Source organism: Poecilia latipinna, unplaced genomic scaffold (genome assembly GCF_001443285.1).
Source record: "Poecilia latipinna isolate Pla-1442-1.1 unplaced genomic scaffold, P_latipinna-1.0 Scaffold70, whole genome shotgun sequence".
NCBI lineage: Eukaryota > Metazoa > Chordata > Actinopteri > Cyprinodontiformes > Poeciliidae > Poecilia > Poecilia latipinna.
Window position 1 is genome coordinate 529,174 of NW_015112686.1, and position 25,114 is coordinate 554,287.

General features: G+C 38.5%; 1 protein-coding gene across 2 annotated transcripts in view; it reads right to left on the reverse strand.

Annotated features, from left to right (window-relative positions):
* Positions 1-25,114, reverse strand: part of grm4 (glutamate receptor, metabotropic 4) — a 180,188-nt gene that overhangs the window by 100,989 nt on the left and 54,085 nt on the right. For both annotated transcript variants that reach the window (XM_015015064.1, XM_015015059.1), the window contains exon 2: positions 20,130-21,125. In XM_015015064.1, coding sequence (XP_014870550.1) covers positions 20,130-20,663 — 534 coding nt within the window. In that variant the 5' untranslated portion in view covers positions 20,664-21,125. The remainder of the gene's footprint in view (positions 1-20,129; positions 21,126-25,114) is intronic.

A 25,114-nucleotide genomic window follows, 5' to 3' on the forward strand; every position in this document is an offset into this window, starting at 1 on the left:
TGGAGCTTTATATCATGTTATTTTGTTATTCCCTCATCAACACCTGATACACCATTAACACACATCAGTACCTGAAGTGTTGCTTTGATACTTCCATGCATTTTTGAGGAATCCTTGAATCTCCCGTGGCAACCATTTGGAGGTGCCTAAGCGCTTGCTCTCACAAAAAGCTCCCCGTTTACACAAAGCTCCTACTTCTGCCGTACATCCCTACCTCACACTTTCACCAATCAGCTCCTCCAGGCTAGCAGCAAACACCTGGTGGTACTGCAAGTCTTATTATGCAAAATACTTCTTAGTCCAATGCTTCTAAAAACGGTTAAAAACGGCATAATGGAAAGGGCAATATTGTTATAATGTAGTGAAGGCGGCATATCAGAAAAAGCAAGAGTTTCTTAAATAGACAGAGGCCAATTTGAAGGCATCAGATTTCTAGTTCAAATTTCTTATAAGTTATTTGATATGTGCAACATTTTTATAAATAAATGTAACAGTTACTTAATTGTGCTATAAAAGGCACTGTGTGCCTTGGAAATACATAATACCGCTCCTTTCAGCAGAGCGCGTTTTGTGTGCAAAACCTTGTACTTTGTTACTTTGTTCTTGCAGCTTATTCTCCTATAAATATGTTTTCTTACTACCATACCTTTAGTCTAGGTTCTTGTCTCAGTCATTTTTGGCTCCATGGCATACGTGTTATTACAAACACGCTATGCACAGGGATCAGGTTAACATAAATCCATAGTTTACATATTTCATTTCATGTTCCACTTAATGTTTATTTGTTAAGAATGCAGATCACACCGGCAACATGCTTCTCCTCCTGCTGCTTTCAAAAGTGTGTCGTGACAAAAAAGAATTACTGTTGCATGCAGCCCAATCATGACCTCAATAACACTTTCAAGCTCATTTTAATGCAGACATGTGAAGCCTTAGGCTGTGCAGACGTCCTTACATGGAATGAGGTGTGGGGACTGATAATAGGAGCAAACTCATTAAAATATCTCATTGTATTGTTTGGTTTTATTTAAATTGCTATTTTGCATAAAAACGTGTTGGTGTTTTTTTAGTGAGAACTTTCCATGAGAAAACCAAACTGCAGTTCAATCTGGAAAGACTCAGACGGAGAAAAGGGAACAATTAAAATATTTAATGACAGCAATGAATAACAGTTCTTTGGCGCTCGGGCCCTGGCAGCTGATTTGAGCTGAGATTTGATGTGAACTCGATGAACATCCCGATAACTGATTAGGGATGCTCTCCCCCGGGGCCCGACACTGGTGGTGGTGGTCAGGAAAGGGTTCCATCCTGGAGAACCGAAGGATGAGGGTGGAGATGGGGAGGTGGTGGGTTGAACGCAGCTGGGAAGCGTCTGACGGTTTGGGTGTGGATCCTTTTATGCAGAGCCTGATTGCTGATTGAACGTGCAGGGTGAGGTCCAGGCTGAGGACGGGGATGAGGATGACGTCGATGGGTGATCGGAGGGGGCGGAGTCTTCCAGCTTGAACTTCTGCTAAAGCTCCATGTTATCATGAAATACGGTTAGTCAAACCATGTTTTGTGAAGAATGACTTAACATTAGAATGCAATTCATTGCAGAAAGTCCTCATAAATGTCTTGGATCCAATAGTCTTTCAACTAATTCACCCACCTCATTCCTGGTGCTGCTGTATGATTGTGCTTGAATTGCATTCAGTGACATGTATTTTTGAAGTGGATGATTTGCAGTTTGTTTAAGTTTCTTTTTCATCTGTTTCTATAATGTCTGTCTGACATGTCTGAATATAAATGTGCTAAACCTATCATCAGATGAAGATTAGCTTGTTCCTTTCGCGATCCGCCTTAAAGTGAAATTGGATTATCCTTGTAATCAGGAGAAACTTGTGTATTAGCTCCTATTATTGTTACAAAAGTATAACTCTCATATAGTAAAATATACTGCTCAAAAAAATAAAGGGAACATTTCACTTTAATTTTGTGTGGCTCCAAATCCAGGCCTCCATTGGTTAATAAATTTGATTTCCATTGATGATTTTTGTGTGATTTTGTTGTCAGCACATTCAACTTTGTACAGAACAAAGTATTCAATGAGAATATTTCATTCATTCAGATCTAGGATGTGTTATTTGAGTGTTCCCTTTATTTTTTTGAGCAGTGTACTTACTCTTCGCCATGGTTGGCTACAGCTGTCCACCATAGAAGAAATATCCTCAAATAAGACAGTAGACAGCAGATGAGTTAGGATTTTGCATTCATGTTTTATGATTGGTAATTATTAATGAGTACAGAGAAGTCTTTCTACTCCTGACAGCATTGTATAACCACAACAGAAACCTGCAAATTACAATAGTCAAACACACAGCTAATGAGTTGTGACACTCTGCTGCAAAATCCAAAGGTTTGCTTGATGCTTGCTAGACCTATATTTTTAAAATGTAGGGTAACAGGCAGATCTACACTGCCATCAGCACCAGCACAAGTAATTTCATATGCTCACATAGTCATTTCGATTAAAAAAAAAAAAAAAAAAAAAACGGTCACAAACTTTATTATTTGCTGACATATGCCCCTCTGTATCACATGGATATTATTATTTTCAGATAGCATTGTTATACATTTGTAGTGAGTCACTGTCCACTGCTGCCTGTTGCTTGATCAGGAAGAGGGATTACTACAAAGTCCGTGACTCAATTGGCAGGCAATTGACTGGGTTTCCATCGATTGATAGCTTTTCATTCATCAGTTGTCCAAAAACTGAAAGGTTTTTGGACTGTCAGCGTATCTCGTCTTTCTAAATCTTCCTAGGGTATGAGTTCACGTGTGTGTGTGTTTGTGTGTGTGGTTGTTTGCCCTACGAGTGTTTGTGTTGCCCTGTGATGAGCTGGTGACGTATCCAGGGTGCCCCAGCTCTCTCCCAATGATGGCTGGTGATTGATATAAATCTGTCCCATGGATTCCCGCCGAGGATAAGCATGAGTAAGCAATGAAATGAATGGAATTCATTTCTCTGCCTCTGCAATATGACGTCTGTCGACTACAGGTAGAGGGACGTGTTGTTGGTATTTAATTCACAGAACCTCCACAAAAAAGTCCAAACTATCCCTTTAGGCTAAACCCAATTTTGAACATTATATCAAGCAGCTTCCCCTGAGGTATTTCATCCGGCTTGTTTCTTGCTTATTCATGTCATTAAATATGTCAACCAACTGCTTTAATTAAATGTGAATGCAGCTTAGCCTTAGGCACAATTTGCATGGATATTCTCTCTTTCTCTGCGTGGACACCTTACAAAATCCCCTGAGAAGTCTAATATTTATGAACCAGAAAGAGGAATTAGCAGGCAGGACAACCCATTTTGATTGTAATGAGCATTTTTATAACAAGCAAATTATACCCTGATTGTTGTCATAGAGAGATGAAAAGTTGTCAGTGGGGGACATCTGTTCTAATATTTGACATCCAGGCCCTTGCTCTGCTGAATGTGTCTGTATAAACAGTCCTGCCGGTGTAAAAGGAGATGGACAAATCCGTAACACCATTGAATAATTCAAAGCACTCTGCTGTCCATTCATCCTGCCAGCTTTTAAAGCCTTTGACTCCCCTATTGATTTTTGTGCTTTGGCTGCACCCAATTGAATGCGTATTGAATGACTAAAATCAAATGAAGATTGCTGTGGAAACATGTTTAGGCATTTGAACAATGCGGCGAAGGAAACTTTTTTTGGAGGGACAAAGTAGAGCATCTCCCGTCAGTTAGTAAGGCCAAACAGAATCTAGGGTAATTTTTATCCATCTGTTTTATATTATAGGTTTTGAGTCCATTCCAACATCCCCCAAGTCCTTTATAGAAACTGATTAGAAGCATTTAATTATCTATTACAAAGCTATTAAGAGAGTGTCCAAAAATAAAAAAAAAGTTTTCTGTGTCAGATGAAGACAAACCTGAATCACTGTCATGTGAAGTAAGGCAAATAATTATTCTTAATGTAGATCAGTTTCTAGACATTTTAGGTCAGGCAGCACCTACATAGTGCATCACCATGAGACATAAGGCCCATTCAATAAGGCAGAATCGCCGCTCAAATGCTTTGTGCATTATGAACACTGTTTGTCTGCTATGTCTTGGGTGGCCTTATCTTCCACGCTCCAAAGCATTTTAATTGCCATCAACTAGCTGTGCTGAACTGCACAAAAGGTAATGCAAATCACATTTCATTTGCATAGATTGCTTAATCAAATTAGAACTCTTCCCATGGAGGCAGATTCAGGAGGATTTTCTGGCAACCCTGTCTCTACAGTTGAAAACACTGATGTAAACAAGTAATTGAGAGCCCACTCTTATTGGCTCGACTCACGTAATCCGAACCGATACTTTGCCTAAAATCGCATGTTCTCACACAGCGATCCCATAACATACAAGCAACACAGCAGCGGCGTCAAAATGTAGGACTTCTCCAGGGCTTAGGAAGGGAAAACAAATGCACTTCTCTGCAAACCCCAATAGCTAGATTTTTTTTAAATATTTTATCACTCCTCTTTCCAGCTTAACTTGCAGAAAAGAGAAGTGGGGCAGGGAAAAGCACTGATAGCTCATGCAGCGTGCAGCAGTTATGAGACAACAGAGTGGGCTGAGTGAGTGAGCCTGCAGTCTCTCCCGCTCAAAATCAAGCCGTGCCCAGCTTATGCCTGTGAGCAGTGCAGGCTGATTGCCAGAGTGTTTCAATCTAGTCATTCCTCTGTGTGCTTTGACACTGATGCCAGCAGACGGCTAACTTCTCCAAGTGAAAGCAAACCAGGCTTTTCACCTTAGGCAGGTCTTTGAAGTTTGGGAACCTGGAAGAGGGTAAGCAAAGAAACACGGATCTAATTCTTGTGATAGAGTCTGATAGCAGCGAAAGCCTTTTATAATAAAAAGCGCGTGCAAACTGTGCAAAATTTGTTGTGGCGCTGTTTTGAGGTTACAACTAATTGGTGTACCAAATCTGTTTTAGTTTGCAGCATTCAGAGAAATAATGTAATAAGTCAAGAAAAGTGGTTATACTTGGAAGTAGAAACGTCTTTGTCTGACAAGGCAGCAATGTCAGGAATACTTGATGATTTACACAGACCTCAGAGGTGCAGATAATTGGCCTCACCTTGATGTCCCAGAATACCCACAGGATTCCTCAGGGCCTATACCACCTTGTCAATGATGCTTTTTTCTTATCTCCTCCACTCAGCTTCACATCACAGCAGGACTGCTTTTGAATCAGAGCCTTTGTCTGGCTAACAAACTTCCTATGCATAAAACCACCTAGTGCCAGGCAAACATACTCAGAACAGTTTATGCTCTTCACCTTTTGCCACTTTAAAACGGCAAACCTCAGGATACAGAATCCTACCAGCGGTTGCGTACTTCACACAGTAGTTGTTAATTGTTAAGTGGGTGAGAAAAGGCAACAGTTTACAAAGGTTGTTGGATAAAATTCTTAAAAGTGTGTTGTGCACATGCAATTAAGCCTGCTGAGAGCCACCATTATCTACTAGCTGCAACAATTTAGAGGCTGATTTTGAACGAAGAATGTCTGTGAACATATTTTGTTTTTCATTCTTGACTAGCCAAATACATTCACTGTGTTCACATAAAGTCCCAATGAGGTACATTCAGGTTTGCAATTGTAACATGACAAAATGTTCAAGGAGCATGAATTATTTGGTAATGCACCTTCGATTTAGGTTAATTTCATCATACTGCATCTCAGGTTTCATAATACCTTTGAACTAGTGACCTTATAAATGGAGTTCAGGTGTGCAGAAAACTAAACTTTTCTTGAAAGTTTGCCTGATCCAGTTTTTTGCTGCCTTTTTGTTGCATTCACCTTAATCTTTGTATTGTTAAGATAACTTTATGAGCATAAATTTAGCAAACAAGCCACATTCTGGATTGTTTTGGGGCACATGTTTTAATACTTAAATGCCTGCTTTTGTAACAGAACAAATACACGCAATTAGGCAAGTATAAGGCTGCCTAATAACACTTAATGCAAAAATTGTTTATTAACATACAAAACATTCATTTTGCCAAGTTAAGCTAAAATATGAGGCCACAGATGATGATAAATTAAGAGCCGCTTGGGAGCTGTGCAGCAACAGCCAGCTCTCTGAAAAAGAGCTGAACATCCCATCACTGTAATACATTGCTGAGCCATTTTTATTCATTTAAATTCTATTAGTTCAAAATGCTGCTATAGGACTACTTAGGAAAGATTTATCAGATTTATTCTCTGCAAATTTACACAGTAACACTATTTTTGGATGGCAAGGGTTGTTTTTAAAGCATTTAACAAATCAGCAGGCAAAATAAAGGTTTAAAACTGCAGCTGCACAATCACTAAAAGTGTTTATGTCAGACTCCAATGTCTCCATTAACACTGACTAGTTGATTAACTGTGAGAACAGCCCATTGGCAGGTAATGCATTCACCAAGTCAATAGTAATGGCTTTTACACAAGTGTGTCACTGGCAGCACAGGTAATCTGTTTAACACAATGAGCACTGTTAGAGAACAAGCGAGTTGCTAGATGCATGCTTTGGTGAGGTTAAGACTCACTTTGTTGTAAGAATTTGTGCTTTTAAGCTTTAAAATATTGAAGATTATACACTGAGTAATCCTCACTAGTATGAATTTATTGACTTCAGCAGAACCGAACATAAAAAAAATACACCATTGACAGGATTCAGCTGTCCTACAAGTTTACCTGGTACACTTTAAACATCACCTACGTTCTTGTACAGCGGTGTGAAAATAACAAACACATTTTACCAACAGAATTTCATTTCAGAAAAGTCAAGCTTATCCCTCACTACTTTTTCAGATAAATATATGCATTTTCACTGTAGAAGTCACATTTTAGCTTCTTTGTCTCAAATATACCCTGGAGGAAAAAAATATGTCATGATGTTTTTTTGTTTTTTTCCCCCCTCCAGCTATTAAATGTAATACTTCATTAGGCACATTGGGTTGAAGATATAATGAATAGGTGACATAAACATCAACCAGTTTTGTTTGGAGACAGTAAAACGAATGCATTCCTGGGACGACAGTTATCTCTTCATACAATGCAGTCAGAAGGATTAAACCACAAAACCAGGTTATTGTTCTTCTACAGTGCTTTGTAGGTTTCTGACAGAGTGGAGACTTCACAGCATGGATCAAACGTTTTTATTCTTAGCATGAATTAATTTGTTGAACGTCTCATTTGTAGCATTCATTCCCCCGTATTGTTCAATAACAAACAAGCCCTACATGCCATCTGAATGTGTTTGGAACAAGTCCACACCCATGAACTGTTTTACTTTTTACCCAAGTACTATTCTGTTTCTGTTAATATTTTACACCTTCACAGGTCTCTGGGTTTTCATTGGTTGTCACTGATATAGATGCACCAACATGTTGTCATAATGAGAACAGTAAATCATCTTACAGATTCACAAAGGTATATATATATACATATATGAGAGAAAAAACAGACACAATCAACTGGATTGAGCTGTTTCTCTGGACAGCTCATGCATTATTCGGTAATACTGCAGTTTTGTGACCTGGAACTATCGCAGGCACACAGCAGACGCTGTGGCCCAGATCTCGATTTATGTCCCAGGTTTTATGTAAGAGCCCAGCAGGGTGAAGATCCCCACCTTGAGATTATATCACACTATATGAGTGCAATACAAAAAGCTTGAAATTAGGCACTGGAGAATCACGCTAAACATACAGGGCATTGACAAAGTTTATTTGTTCCACATTTTATGTTACAGCCTTATTCCAAATTGTATAAAAATGCATCAATTTCCTCTAAATTCTACACACAAATCCCCAATAATGACAAGTCATTGAAGTGTTTCTGCATAGAGAGATGATGATGAATTTTGACTACTAATAACCAGAAATTCTAGTAAGTGTTATGTACATTTTATATATGTATTTACACATATGTATATTAAAACTATAAATCAAAAAATATTTATTATGAACTGATGTTGCCCATATGTAGCACAGTTGCAGCTGGAGTACAGTGTAGGTGACCATGTTTTAATTTGTAAACAAGAGCACACTGTTCACACAAGAAAATAAACCTGTAAAAATAGTTGCTCACTGTTTAAGCCAACCTGAACAAAAATTAAACAATCTGAAGTTGTATTAAATTTTACAATAAAAGCAAAAAGCAGCAGTCCCCATATAAGGCACTTTGACGCTTTAAAACTACACTCTTTGTTTTGTAAACATGAGCAGCAGTACTTTCCACTGTGTGTCCTGTCTATGAACAGAAAGGCTGCCGTATCCTATGCATCTTATCGGCCAATTTAAGTGAGCCTACTTGTCTCCTCAAGACAACAAAAACATTTTCTTCAATCAGAGGAAGCCACCTGGATGCCCTGGACAGAACATAAAACGTGGACATGTCCAAAGAAAAGAAGACATTTGGTCACCTTTGGTAGAGGTTTGGACTCATCTAAACGGAGTTTATTGTTTCAATAAATAATAATAATAATTCATTCTTAATATGTGAAATGTCCCTCAAAATTAATTGTTAGTAGGATACTTGTCACTTTGTAAAATTTCCCCCATTTCAGGACAATAAGTGATATTTCTATTCTATTCTGTTCTAATTGTAAGGCAGTTTTTTATATATATATATATATATATATATATATATATATATATATATATATATATATATATATATATATATATATATATATATAATATATGTGATGATTGCATTAAAAATTTTATTTTTTTTTTCTTAAAAAACAAAATTTGGTTATGTAAGTATTTGGAAGAAGTCCAATGTAGTATATATGGAGCTATATTTTATCTATGTATGTCTATATAAATATACCAGACTTTCCAAAAAAACCAGGCTCATTATTAAAGAAAAAACAATGTAAAGAAAGCAGCAGCCTGTTCACACATCAAACGTGCCTTATCAGCAGAAAAAAAAGACATCCTCATTAGGCTGCTGCTGTTTCCTTTGGGTAATTTACAGAGAACAGAGGTGCCTAAATGCCACACTGGTGTTTACTTAGGAAGAAGAGGCTGGGGTCATTTGATCAGCTGGCTGAAAACAGCTTGTTGATAAGAATGCTGTGCTGCACGATGGAGAAATGAGCTAGTTTTAAAACTTAACATGTCTTGATTCAAATGGCCTAATTGTGGTTTTAAAATCAGTAACGTATTCTGGCTTTTTGACCTTTATTTTACCTGTAGTTACAGCAGATGGTTTGCTAGGATCGTTTGAACTGCCTTTTGTCTGTGTGGGAAAACAATACAGTAGAAGTTCTAGCTTTTCACACTCATCTGTGAAAAGCCGTAAACACGGCAGGAGTTCCTGGCTTGAGAGAGGATCAGAGACAGCTCCTGGATTGGATGAGCAAAGATACGCCTGATTTGAATAAATTAAATATAAGAATACACCTTCACTATAAATCTTTCTACACAGACGTAAAAAATTAGATTTGCTCTTGCAATTCTCCAAAAACGTCTTTGGACGTCTTTGCTTTTCTTGCTTTCCTTCTTCTTCTTTCCATTTATGTCAGGTAAACGAATGTATGTCTCTGTTGTTCTGCAGTTTCTGTTGTAATTTTATCTGTTGTCTTCTATTGGATTAAACTCTATAATTCTGTGATGTCAACACGCATTGTTGTTTTCCTTGTGGCTACACGCGGCCCGCCGAGAGGACCTGGGATCCAAGAGGAAGAGAGAGCCAGACTTTTTCCAAAATGAATTAAGAGAGAAACTCTTCCTTAACAACACGCAGTCAGATGATGAATGCATCACCTACAGTTGATCTCCATTTTAAAATGGGGGAAGCTTTCATTGCTTTGTGTTAGGAGCCACAATGCAATATTTCTGAATGTACAGCAAGAATTGCTGGTAATGATCAGTACAGTGAAAAATAAGCATTTGTAAGTGGAACTTTAAAGTTTTGTACATAAAAAAGCTGGTGAGACTTTCTCACTGACTAACATCACAGTATCAAAGTATCAAAAGCATAACAGTTGAATATTTATTCAATTCAGAAAATTTGATACATTCACTTGTCTTTGTGAAGGGAAGCACGCCTAATGGTTTAAGTGTACCGTCACTGTTCTTTGGTGCACTTCAGAAGGCTTCAGGGAGTTGGTGTACGGAAGCAGAACAATGTACCACTGTACTGAGTACTTTAAGAACTCCTTACTAATTTAAGGGTGAGTGCACTTTTTCAGAAAAGCTCCTGCATTTGCTTCTAAACTAAAAAATTGCAATATTGCTCTCCCTGTTTAAAAATATTATATTTTAAAATAGGTCATAAAAATATCAAATACAATTCTGCAAACAGTTGCATTGTTTGTCCTTTTCACAATCCCAGTTCTTGTAAAAAAAAACTGTGTTTTCTGTGGTATTTTGAATTTTACATCTTCTATGGCTATGTTATATTTCAACTGCCCTTTGTGCATGAAATGGAAGAAGATGTATGTTTCTGCCATTATTGTGCAAAAACTGGGACACTTGTTAGGACTATTGCTTGAAAGCATTGCAAAAACAAAATTATCTCTTGACCCGGTTCTCTTCAGTTCAAAATTGCATATTGAGTTCCTGTTTTTGTGGAACATCTCAAAGGCCTCTGTGTGACACAGCAGTGACTCACAAGAGGCTCCATGTTGTTTTGTGCTGGAGGGTTGGATAATGTCCGAGCTGCTCGCCCTGTGGGCGGCGAAAGTCCCTCTATCCCCTCTTCCTGTAGTGCCGGCTGAAGAAGATGCTGCTTGGTATTCAGCTGACGCCACGGCTCTTTTATGTTCTTGCGCTACTTTATGATGCCTCTATGAAAATTTTATTATATTGACCTTTTCTCGCCCATATGTTTTATGTTTATTTGTCAAGAAAAGTGCACGGAAGCTGTTGGAGTGAAATTAAAAAATATCAGAGCTGTTTCTTTGCTCATTTTTTCCCAGTAGCTGACACCGTCACTTTGACCGCCCAAAGTAAAAAAAAAAAAATTACTGCCCCGCAATCAATAAAAAAGCTGTCATGGCACCATCGATTAGTGTAAACCTAAAACTGTTTGAGCCACCCTGGGATTCCTCTCTCCTCATCTTTGAGTCTTCAAACCTTTGTTAGCATCCAAGTAGATTCTGAGCAGCACAGCCTCACACGGCAGGACACAGATGGATTGCCGAGTTGATGGAGAGATTTTGCAGGTGAGACAGCTCCAAGCCTTTTATCCAATGCACTTTCCAGGAAAACCATTTGATAGCTTGCTCTTTGCTGTTTGTTCTTGTGAAGATGGGAGCTTTGTAAACTTTAATAGAGGAGTCGGCGAAGGGGACCCAGAGGCACGTCTAGTTGTAAGGAATTGGGAGATGGGGGGAAAGTGACAGCTCCAACATAGATAACATAAGCTAACCCTGTCGGTGTTTATTTTCTGCTTTTTGTTGTTGCTCTCGGCTTTTGGAACACCAACAATCGCAGGCAATGAAATCACATCTTTCAAAATGGGGAAAAGCGTCCCTGTCTTCCTCCTAGCAGCAGTTCCTCAACAGGCCTACTTACTAATTAAATGGCAATAATTAATTCAAGTGAAACCTAACCTTGATAAAAAAAAAAAAAAGATTCACAGCCGCACAGTGGCTTTTTGTCACCACGCCTGGTGATTACCACCAGCAGCCATTTAAATTGTCCAAAGAGAAATATGCACAGAGCAGAGCATTGGCAGGGTGGGGGGATGGGGGGAGGTAAGAGTAAAACACTTTCAGAAATGAAAGGCAATGATCTGGACAACCTTAACTCATAACTGTCCAGGGAATTGGCTACGGTTTCAGGTGGGCAAAGTGAGATGAGTCAGAACTAATCCTAAGGTGAAGGAGCCGCTTCTCTTTTGCTGAACCACGGCAGGCAGGGGACGGCGGCAATATGGGGTCGAGAAATACAGCTTAAGCCTCTCCGTGCTTGTAGAAGTCACGTCAAGGGACACCGATACAACCATGTAGTCACTGGTCTGTAAACGGCAACAACAAATGCTCAGTGCTCGTTATCTAGACATTTGATGCGTCTCTGTCTTTTTCTCCAGTCATTTGCCTATTCAGAAGCAGGGAACTCAGTCCATGCGATTTGTTGGGCATGGATGAGTTTAAGGCCAATGTGCAGCTAGAATGAGCTGTATGCAATAAATTACACTTGGGGCAGGAATGGAGTGAGCTCAGTTGGACCCAATTCCTTCTTACAAACCCACCTCTCTTCAATTACCACCCGGGTCTGAGGAAACAAGGCTCTGTGAGGGTGATGGCACACACCTTGGGAACTGTCCATGTGTGATGGAGCACTAACAAGCAGGAGTTACAGTTGCATGTGGCCAATACATGTGATACTGTTATTTTCAGTGAAAAGTTATCTGATCATAGGTCACTATACATGTCCTTACAAAAATATTCACACCATTTGAATTATTTCACACGGTGTCATCTTACATACATTTTTTACGTTATAGACAGAGCATATTTGTAAAGTTGAAGAAAAATTACACATTGGGTTCAAATATGTTTATGAACAAAAATAGTGAAAACATGGTTTTTGAGACAATTACTTTTTTTTGCAGATTAATTTTTGCAATATAGCTCACTCTCAATCAGATTGGATGAAGATTGCCTGAACTAAATAGCTATTGTCACGTCTAGCAGATTTTCTAATTAGGTCATTCTTTATTTAGCTCCATCCATGTTTCTATCAAACCAAACCAGCGTTCCTGTCAAGGCTGAACCAAAACATCAAAGATTTAAGCTGCCACCACCATATTCCACCCAGTAGAACGTATGTAAAAGGCGATGTTTATTTTAAATGTTCTGCAACACAATATTTTTCTCCCCAGACCAAAAAGTTCAGTTTGTTTCAGGCAACATTTGTGAATGCATGGCTGAGAGACAAATTCTCCAGAATTACCAGCAGGAGCCTCTTTGGCTGCTGTTCTGACTGGGCTGCATACTACTTGGTCTTCGGCATGCTGTTCATTCAATAAGGTTTAAAAATAAACCTTTGATTCCATCAGTAGCATGTAAGTTATTCTTAACCATTTAGGGTCGTACATCATGTCTTAAACTGTAGCTCACAGCAGTAATCTATCAAAGAAAGGATTTCTAAACACTGGAGTAAAATACAAAAAAACAAAACAAAAACAAAACAAACCCTGTCCAAAGAGAGTGTACTTTTTTTCTTGCCCAACAAACAGTAGATCTAGTAACTAAATGGTTGGTGCAATAAATCTTTTGGTAGAAACAGAACAAAATATTTCCTTTGGGAGTTGGTGGGGGGGAAAGCAAGCCAAAAGAAGAACAATTTCAGGTCACCTGTAAAGACTGAGCCAAGCAAAACGGAATGTTTCTTCAGTTCTATAACTCCTCTATCTGGGCAACGGTCTTCTGGTACTCTTCCAGAGAATACCACTAATTTGAGCAACATTCTAAGTAACTAATGCACAGGATTGCCTTTATGGCTGGATGAGTGGATGGATCATTAACAACTGAATACAAAAACCATATGTGAGCCTATTTTGAGTTCCTGTGAGGCTTTCAATATGTCTTCTCCGTAGATTGTTGCAATAATCCTATAAAAGATCTGTCTCAACATGGTGAAAGGCTGAGGGGGAGATGGACATTTTGCCTGAGGGGGTTCTTCCTCTGCTGCGAGGTCTCTGCTTCACAGACAGCACACCAGACAATCAGTTACTGTCTTTTTTTTTTCTATTTCACTCTTCCTATCTTTCTTCAATCTTTCTGCAGTTCCAACGTCTCTTTTCCCCGTTTCGCCAACTGACCGGACCTTCTTGTACCTAATTTAGAAAGCAGCTGTGTGGTAGTTACCCAAGCTACTCCTTTCTTTGTCTGAAAGCTTGTGATTGCCTCAGCAAGTCGGCTTTGATACCTGTAACATTGCGCACACCTTCTGCAGTTTTCTCCCTGCAGCAGCAATAACCCAGCTCAGGCCAGTCATGTGTAGTTGTTTTCAGAGATGGATAAGCGATACAATCAAAAGCCCAAGGCTTTAATTATGCTTTCTGTCTCGAGTATCATAATCAACCAAGCACTCATTAGCTCAAAGTGCTGATGCACTTCGTCTTCACTTACAAAGCAGTGCTAGGGTCCAGCTGATGAAGACAGATCATCACCCAGACCCAGTGACGAGGCAACGCAGAGCAGAAGCCTTCAACCCCAATCCCTTGGCATATATTACGTAATAGTCTAGTAAAATATTCATGGCACACCATGGGGATGGAATCCTGGCTGCTCTGAACTGCTGAGCAAACATTTCTCCCTGAGCCACACAAACGCTGTGTGGAAGATAAGGTAAAACCCAGGAGGAAGGAGCTGAAAACCTTTTACAAATGTTAAGATGGCAAAATTATGCAGGCGATATGTTATGGTAAATCAGGTAAATATGAAAACATGATGGAAAAAAATACATAAGGTAAGTGAACAGGACAGAAACAACACATATGCTGAAATATATATAAATTCAGCAGCAGCTTCTAACCAGCTCACAGAGACGCATCTTAATTAATCAGAACAACAAAACGAGGTTATTCAATTCATAAGTTGATATTATTGATTCACTTCATACAGTGATATGTTTGGAGCCACCGTTTCCAATCATTTTTACAATTATGGCTTACAGCTAATGGAAACTCAAAATTCAGTTGCTCAGAAGATTAAAACATTACATAAGACCAATTAAAGGGGATTTTGAATATAGAAATATAATTTTATGTCTTGGCCTAGGAAGTCCAAAAGAGTTGTTTAGTGGAGTCGTTGGCAGGAGGATATGTCACAAAAGGTCACCATTTTAAAGAAGCTGGCTGTTAACGGGGTGCTGTACTCTGCTCAGTAATAGAAAGTTTGATTGGAAAGACATGACCTACAATGGTTGTAATCCTTTTGTTAAGCCAATTCTGAACCAGTTATGATATTAGTAGCATATTTTCTTCAGCTAACTAGAAAAGGGATCGGGATCCAAATCGCTTGCAATCCTCTGTGAAGTTTCCAATGATTTGGAAAGTCAGGTTATCTGCTTCTATTGGTTCTTTTTTTTTTTTTTTTCAAGCCCTACATCCCTGCAGCTTTCTATTAGGAAATAGAGAACTTTTTATCTGATTTCATTTTCATACAGGACTTTTCACCTTCTCACACTATATGAAGTACCAGGTGTTAATTACTATATTATCACTGAGCTAAACTTACCAAATCACAAAAAAGAAAAAAAAATAATAATAATAAACCAATTCAGTATTGTCAAAAGGCAATGAGAGACACCAGACCCAACAATGGAGTTAAGCCTGGAAACTGCTATTAGCAACCTGGGTTTCCTTAACACCTCGGCAGTGTTAGAAACCACACTGCAATGGTGAGGTAATTAAGAGCCACAACAAAGGATTGAGAGCATATAATGTTCTCTCCATGGACATAGGTAGCAATAGATAGACATTTCTGCATTAAAAATTATTTAAGTAATCTTCTAACTTTCTGAATTGGGATGTACCTCTGTTTCGATGCTGCCATAAAAGTACATAGCATCTTTAACCTATAATTAGGGATTGACAGAAATATATCCCATTAAGTTTCTGTTGGGACTTTTTCAGCTCTTTAGTCAACAAAATGTTGTTTACGTGGTTCATAGACAACATTTTGACTTACAAGATCAGAGTTTTCACAGAACCCCCCCGCCTTTATTATCCTTCCTACTAGCTTAAACACTCTACTGTTCTACAGGGCGAAATTAATTTTTTTTAAAAAAACAAGACTGTATATCATCTGTTTGTCAACCTTTTCAGTGATTACCTCCATTTCTCCCTATGCCTCTGGAAAAGTGCCAGAAAATGAGTATAATTTTCCTCCCTGGAGTTTCTGCATTTCCATCAGCAGGGAAAATGAAAACCTGGCCAACTTAATGACCAAATCATGATAAGATCTGTCTTATTTGCATTTTAACAATGGTACAATAGCAAAATATCTTGGCGTTTCTTATTTTTGTAATTATTTAGTCTTTCAAATGGATGCTTTTTCCTGAAGCGTTGCCACACACTTGCAGTACTGTTTGGGTTTCAAGGAAGAAAAAAAAAAAATCAGCAAATTATCTATTGGTCTTAGATCCTCGCTTTTAGCAAGATTTACCTGATCTGACAAAATATTAGTGTAATTATACCAAATAAGATTTCACATAACGCAGTCAAGTAAATGCAAATTTAATGCAGGGAAAACAGGATGATGGATAGCAACATTAGCCATGCTGTGAATACTGAATGAATTTTATTCAACAATAGGCTCTAACATTTCTTTTAAAGTAGATTTTCATGAATATCCAACATCATCTTGTGATGGTGGAGTCAAGTGTTGAGATTATTTAAAATATAAGCCCTGAGTTATTCCTTTCACTTGGGGCTACTTCCTGGGGTCCATACAAATCACATTTCCATGGCTTCTTGTTTTCCTATCAGTGTGATTCAGAGGAAATTGTTCTGCCTGTCGGGTGCAGCATATAAGATGAGGAGTAGAGGCTTTTAAGGGTTACATGGTCTCTGTAGTGTGTATTTAATATACCAGAAACATGATGTAAGTATCATAAAACCAAAGCATCACCATTTTTATAACCAAAAGTTCTTCCTTTTTTGTCTGTGGTGGTGGGTAAAGTGAATTGTGTTCTCTAAAGCTCTGATGATGGACGTTTATGACGCTTCTGTCAAATCTTTTGTCAGACTGTGTCTGAATTAGCAGCTTATTTTCAGATTTATTTGTCACATCCGATCAAGCCTTTCAGCTAACTTACAGCAAGAATTAAATGGTATTTTGACGTGTTACTCTTGCCCATTGTCAAATGCAATACAGGGATTTAACATTTTTAAACTTCACTAAATAAAACTTGGCCTTTCCATTTTAATAGTATAATATATTGGTGTTTGAATTGGATTTTTGTGCAGTTTATATGTTTCGTTTTTCATTCGGGGATTATTTTTGGGAGGAGAGAAGTTAGCCCAACCCTCCTGCTTAAAAAGCCTTGCCACCATATACTGTCCATTATGTAGAATATTTAACTCTAAAGGCCTGAGGTGTATTCTGAGATTGTGTGTCTACCTTGTCACAGGGTTTTAGAGTTTCTGAAATCTGTGTCGGGGCTATTTTTGTGGTCAGTCTTGCCCCTTGTCACCACCTTTAAAAGAACACTGGTGATGCAACTGCGTTGTTGCTTTTCAGTGTTTTTGTACAAAGAGTCTTATAGGCAGATTTTTAGATGCCTGAGTAAAAAGAAACTTTCAGTGGGGTGTGATTATATGTAGAGAAGACTTGACATGTATCACAGACTGAACTATTTTTCCTCGCACAGCTCTGCACTAAGTGACAGTTCCCATGTGTGATATACCGCCAACTTCTTTTTTGCTTCTTGTTGAAGATAATTAGACTGTGCATTCCCATGATGGCAGGGATTGCGTGACGAGCTTGAGCATGCTGCTAGAAAAAAGGCAAGCATAAATAGTTCATCCTGTGATTTCGGAATAAGCAATAAGGATGTGAGGGCGCAGAACTCATTCTCGCCTACATGTGGCATATCAGTCGGGCTTTTCTGCAATGCACCTGTAGCAATTCACCTTCCTGCTCTCTCTTGAGCTGTAAGTTGGCCCTTGAATGGCAACAGAATTGAATCAATGTCACAGCAGGTGATTCAGGTCTTTCCTCTATAGGGCCCTTTGGGAAGTAGAAGCTTGCATGAATAGAGCAAATGGTACACATTGTGCTGTTTGTTGTTGCTCACCTGTAGAAGCTTTGAGTATTCTCTCTTGTTTGGGCTTTTTCACTAGATTCTCAACCAAAAAGTGATCCTTTTTACTGATCTTGAGCACTCAAAGACATTCATTGTGGATAAACAATGTTCACCAGTTTGTTTGTTTTTGTTTTTGTTTTTTATTTTTTTGGGGTGGGGGGGTTGTTTTTTTTTATGTTTCGGATGAAAATGAATCAAAAAAGTTGATTATGTCATTTGCTAAGTTTGCTTATACACAGTTGCATTAGATTCATTGACCAAAATGGAGAAATGTGGGGGGGTAGGGGGGGTAGGGGGGGAGCCAAACAACAAGCATAAAAAACACATCAAAAATTAGCCAAACAGTAACAATATCACATTTGGTAGACCTCAGACAGAAAATTGCCCTTTACCCCAAATTCAAATTACTATCCAATGCACAAATGTAAAAGCTTTCCCATTCTACCTGTATTTCACTATAATGATGATTATTGTGACAAGAACTGTAATTTAAAGCGCAAGAAATCTGTAATTTCTGCTTTGATTCTAGCATTGTTACCCAGATCTGCATGGCTTTTCACCAACTGTACCATCAGAATAGCATATATTATAGTGCAATGGGTCACAGTTTCCTGCATATAATCAATCCAAGTTTTTCTAATGAGGGTTAAACTGCAGTACAGTAACTGTCAAAGCACTGTTCCAAGAACAAATACAGGCACACCCAATATTTGCACAAATCCCAGACTCAGTCTGTCCACAGTTTTCTTACATGTGGCTGACTCTAAAAAGTCACTTCATGTTAATGCTGAATCTGTGGTGATGTAAGAGCAATACAAATCCTGATGCACATTTAAACAGAAATGTAATGATTTGTGGGTAAGAAGTTGGACCAAAATGCAAGCTGGAATTCAGAAGTAAATGATAAAATACGTTTTAATAAGGAATTCAAAGCTCAACTTCCAAAACTGGGACGACGACACCAGAAGCCAGGGAATAAACAGAATGGGAAACATGAGGCAAGCAGAAGGAACCAGCATGAAATGAATAAAAGAGGAGGTTAAATACTAGGTGGCAGGGTTGGTGGAACAATGGACAGACTAATTACAAACTGAACTCAGGTATGAGGGAAGAGCAGAAGGCAAACTGAGGGACAGAGAGATGGAGGAGGAGAAAACACTAACAAGGGGGCTAGACAAAAATAAATCTAACCGCAAGAATAAATAAACAAGAAATAAATAATAGTGGTGATCTGAACAAAATAACTAGGACAAGTCTAACTAAACTGAAATAGAAACAAGGCTGATTTAATCAAACCTTAGATCAGGCAAAAACACAGACAACAAATAACCAAAACTAAAAACCCAGAAGAAGTAAACATGCCAAGAAGCTTTTACAAGTGTGATTTTTTCTCACATGATTTGAGGACTCCCACCTCACTCCTTCATTGTGACATGCTCCCCCTGCGTGTCACACCAAGACCGTGGTAGGGTTGAATAAAACATCTATAGACATCAGCAGACATTTTGCATTGACATAAAACACATCAAAGTGTAAAAGGACCCATTTTCTTACCTGGTAAACTTTTGTTGGTGTTGACTTTTGACACCCTTTTGATCTGTCTTAATGAAAAGATTCAGGGTATTTCTTTTCCTCACCAATATTTCCTGCTAAAATTATTTTAGTAGTAAAAGTACTCACTGTATTGTTCTTACTTCACAATGTGTCACTCAGACATCCATTGAATTCACCCGTTTCTAATAAAAATGTATTTTTGCCACGAAAACACCTCCTGTCTGTGACAATGACAAGCTCCCAAATAATGTAGTAACACATGCTACATCTGAGATACAGGGTGAAGCATATCTGCTTAGAGTGCGACTTGAAAGATTATTTTTTTGTCAGAAAATTCAATTTCAAACCTACATATTGACATTAAACGTATTAAAACATATTGTTTTTTTTTTAAACTAAAGATGTACCTTTAAAAATTATACCGTTATAATTTTAATGTATCAATATATTGAAAGAGTATTGTTCAAAAACATGTTATGGATTAATTTTAAATATACTTCCTCAGATTTCCTAAAAAAAAAAAAAAAGATCTTGCTGATCTTTATAGACACACTAACTGGGTGGTCACCAATCAGATAAAAAAAAAAAAAGCCTAATTCCAGCTACCAGCTAATTCCTATATGAAAGCCAGGCTTTCATAAAGTTGTGAAAACACACTGTAAATTACGTATGTAGATGTGTGAAGCAATTCAGCACTGAAAATACCACAAGAAAATGCAGGAAAAGCAAAAGGCTTAAACGACAGAAAACTGACCTTAAACAGCCGCAAAATGTTGGCTACCATGATTGACACGGAGCTGGCGGAGGCACCAATCACTCCAACCACTCTCTCGGGCTTAGTGATGATGGGTGGCCCTCCGCTGAGACACTTGACATCAGTCGAGTCCTTCTCAATCAATGCCTGGACAAATGTCAGCGACTGTTCCAGAGCATGGGTGTCCCGAGAGCACGTGTCTAGGATGCGGGCCCCCAGAGTGATATTAGGCAGCAGCTCGTTGTCGTTATTAATACGATCCAGGGCAAACAACATGGCCTCCAGCCTATGGATCCCTTTCTCCTTCTTTAGCTCTCCGCAGGCTTTGCCGTCATTCCCTCTTGCATGGACAGGGAAAAGTCCACCCAGAGATATGTCTCCGTCGATGCGTATTGAGTTGAGGTGTGTGTGGCCTGGCATTTTGGGCTTCGCTGCGGAGGTGATCAGACGGCAACAACACAGAAGCAAGAGCCAGCGGAGAACCTTTCTGTGGCAACCGTTCTGCAGTGTCTCAAAGCCTCCTTGTAGAGTCATAATGAAAGGCTAAATCTGCATTCAAATACAAATTCAATTCCTTTGAAAGTGACAGAGGCGTTCACACATACACCCCACACACACATAAAAATGTCCTGTAGGTTAGCTGCAATGCTTTTCAGGGTGCAGTTGTCTTCAAAAGTCTCGCCTCATGGTTTCTTGCTCTGACACAAAGTCAGTAGCTCTAATTATGTCGCTTCGCTCTGTTTATCTACTTCCTTTTCTTCCCTCTTTGTGTTTTAGTCTGTGCTTGCACCTGAGAGTGGAGGATACACGCAAGCAACTAAACAGTGCAGAGTGTGCTGAAGCGGAGTCCGCAGAGACTGCTCTCATAAGGCAAGAACAAAGATGGGAAGCTTGCTTCTCTTCTCTGGTTTTTTTCCCGGAGCACACAATTATGTTTGGCTTTCCTCTTGGTGTGCCAAGCTGATAGGACGTCACAGTGGCGTCCACTTTGGGCTCCTGCAAAGACAGAGGGGGAACACGATGAAGAAAACAGCAAACACAGTCAAATTATGGGAATAGGTAGAAGAGAGAGAGAGAGAAACTGGAATCTCATCCACATTGTTTCTGTTAAGATGTGTTTGCTTGCAAAGTGGGTGTGAGACAAGCTGCTCTGTCATGCTCTCTTTTTCAATTGCCATCATATTCAGAACTACACAGTGCACTGGCATGAGGCAGCAAATGCCTGAGTCTTTTTTTTTTTTTTTTTTTTTTTGAATTTTTAATTTAAAGCAGAAATAATACCCAGAGCACTGCACAGGAACTCTGCTCTATATTGTACCCATGCCTTGGCTGCTTTCAATGCAGTGCACTGAATTATTTCTGTGTTTCTTGAGCGTAAATGATTTGTTGCTTGGCACACATCCACAAGCGTCATAACTGCACACTGATTTGTCTCCAGAGTCTTTTACCGAAAGATTATGAAGTACAGCATAAAATTAAAAGCACATAACACTGATAATTTAGAAAACATTAATTCATCTGTGTACATAATCTTCTGTTAGACACAAGTACATTTTCTACTTGTGACGACTTGTGGTGATGAGTCCCAAGTTCTTCATAATTACAATATTTTGCAAGCATTTTCAAACCCCTTAGACGTTGCTGTATCACAACCCCAAACTTCAATCCGTTTAGATGAAAATATATTCTTCTGTTTAAGAAAATCCTGCCTAAATATAGGCTTAAATTTAATCAGGAAAATTCTTCAAAGATGCTCTCACTACTGTCTGAGAGAGCTCGAGCTATTTTGCCAGTAAAAATTGGTAAAAATTAAGTCTCTAGATGTGCAAACCGATAGAGTCCTGAAAGACTTGTTCAAGTTACACCAGCAAATGTTGGTTTCAAAAAACATTCACTTCAGGGTCTAAGTACAAGTCCCAGGTTTACTTGACTTTTTTTAATTGAAAAACCATGTATGGCTTTATTTACACTTCACATTTATGGAAAGAGGTCTAGCTGCAGAGCACAGGCAGAATATCCACAGGAAGAATGTCATCCAAACTTGTCATGTGACCCAGAAATACATTTACAGCAACCTAAATGTGTGTTTGTAGTACATCTTTTGTTTCTTTCAGAAATTAACATTGTCGGACACCCGTAGATCCAAAAATGTTGAAAAAGAAAAAGCATGTAAAAAAAGTTATTTAAAAAAACATTTTTTTATGTTTGTAACTGATGTTATTCAGAAACTTGCAAAATATGAGTCTAAATAGCAGACTCAGATATTTTTTTTTTCTTTCATTATCTATGTTATATGAGTATAATATACATAATTGAAGTGTAAATAACATTTCAGTTGTATAAAGCTGTGACACAAAAAGCAGTCTGGAAATCAGAGCTCTCAAATAGTAATGATTGAGACAACAATCCTTGTATTTCTGTAACAAATGGAGGTCACATGTTTCCTGTGGAGTCCCTCCCCATAGTTTACAGCTAAATGCTCTTGCAATGTGCTGCTTCAGTTCGTGTATTACATAAAATTGCAATGATACATTAATGTCTGTGGTTTGTAAGAAGTGCGAGAATACTGTTGCAAGGCGTATACACATTCAAATATGCAAACAGCACCTTAAATATGCATGTTTACGTGTACATCTAAAGCACTAAAGCAATGACGGATCTGGATATAAAGGGGAAAAGTCTGTGTCTATCCATTTCTTTCCTAATTGACACAAACACACATCTACCAGGCTTCACCTCTGTGTGCTAACATGCAATCCCCCTGCTGCGGTGTGACCGGTACTAGAGGACACAAGGGGCAGAATTTCGTTCAGGATGTTGCACTAAATTGCACCAGTTGTCAAACGCATCACTTTGGAGTTGTGATATTTGGCAATTATTTTAATAAAGATAGAAAGACTCTGACTGGCTGTAAGGACTTCCTAATTGCAAGTTTTTTTGTTTTTTTTATATATATATAACCTTGAGTGTGTTTGTTCAACCAGACCTTTGAAGTGGAGGCATAAAAAGATTTGCGGCGCTTTCTTCAACTTTGGACACTGAATTCAAGAAAAAAAGGCACAGACTTTTCCTCAACAAAGTATCCTTTCGTGAGCTGCTGCTCACAACCAAAAGGAGATATTTATATCACTCCTGCAAAATCACTCTCCTAAAACAAAGCATTCATAATGGATGAAAGCCTAGCAGTCCCTGCGAAGCATCTCATTCCATCAGAAGCATTGAAGACAAGGACAGGATATGCATATCACCTAGAGATTCGCGCACATGTTGGAAATTAAAAGACTAAAAGTAAACTGAGAAATATGAGAGAAACTGAGTGTAATGATCATGGAGCAACTTCGGGTTTTTAATCAAAATTTAAAGAAGCATGCATTTGATAGGTGCAGTAAGAATGAAAAAGGCCTCGATCATTGCATATGTTGAACTACACCCACTTGCTAGTTTATTAGTTGCACCCTGTAAATACAAGGGCGAACCATCTCAAGTCTTCATTCCATGAATCTAACAGTGTCTGAGACATTCCTCAGAGATGTTTCGTCCATATTGAGAGGATAGAGCAGTGCTGTGCTGATTTTAGATCTGGTGGGTGTGGATGACGCTGAAGTATGGTAAACTCATTGTCATGTTGACAAAAACCATCTTGGACGATTTGAGGTGTGTGACATCATCTATTTTCCTGCAAGTGTAATCTATAAGAAGGTGGAGCAGCAACAATACGCAGGTAGACTGAGGTATTAAAACGATGCTCGACTGATAACAAGGGGCATGAAATAAACCTAGAAACCTCCAATCTGATCATTCATCTGTTCATGCCGTTTACAGCAGATTCTACCCGTAACATCTGCACATTGCATCTCACATCAGGATGCATTGAACCAGTTTTGGTAATCTTGTGAAAAATTATTCTCTTTTGTTTTTCTATTCTTAGTAACACTAGTAATTCATGGAGTATTTTTCTACTACTCTAGCTCAACCTGTTCTAGGCTTGACACATAGATGGTATTCCAATTACTTTTGTTATTATCAGAGATACTGTTGCTGTTAAATCACTCTGCTCATTCTCATCTAACTTTCTGCATCAACAAGGCATTTTTTAAAAAAAAATTCACACAATAATGTCAATTACATTATATTCTCTTGTAAACCTAAGAGATAGTGTGAAAATCCAAGTGTCAACATTCTCTGAAGCAATCAAACCAGCCCATCTGGCACCAACAACCTTGCCACATTCAAAATGACTGAAATCCCTTTTTCTTCCCCGTTTTGATGCTTTGTTTGAACTTCAAGTCCTCTGCATTCACGAAATGCTTTTGAAATGCTGCAGTGTTTTTGACTGATTCGCTATTTGTGCTAACAAGCAATGGGTGTACTGGTGTGTTGAGTGCATGTCGACAAGTAACGGTGGAGCCTCAGCATTCCAAGACGGTTCAACTGCACGATATTGGTGGTTATATAAAGCTTTTTATTAATTGATACTAAAGAAGTGAAAAAAAAATAGTCGTGGTGTCTCGCGGCAGCGGTTTAACATGCAGTGAGAGAATGCGTCTTTTCTAAAATATATTTAAAGAGAGTGTTTACGGTGGGTAATCGGGCTCAAAGTTCAATTTTCTATACAAAGTCTAAGTGGTGTAATGAACTATACGCTGAATTAATCTGATTAATTAATCTGGTCGGCCTACCATCAATGGGAGCAACTTTAAGCATTTGGTAGTCTAAGGTGAATAAATCTTCAATAGTGAAGACAGTGCTTTTACATATAGCATAAGATCACACAACTTTATTAGGCAATTGCTGTAACATTTACAGAAACTGGACACATTATTTTGTCCAATTTCCCAAATGTGCCTTTGTCCACTGTATATGGCGTCTCTGAGTCGTGATGACCTTATCAATTGTTTTTTTGTTTTTTTGTTTTGCTCAAAAAATCCATGGAAACATGGCTGGGCTGAAGATAATACTACAAAAACTGCAGTATTAGAAAGGAG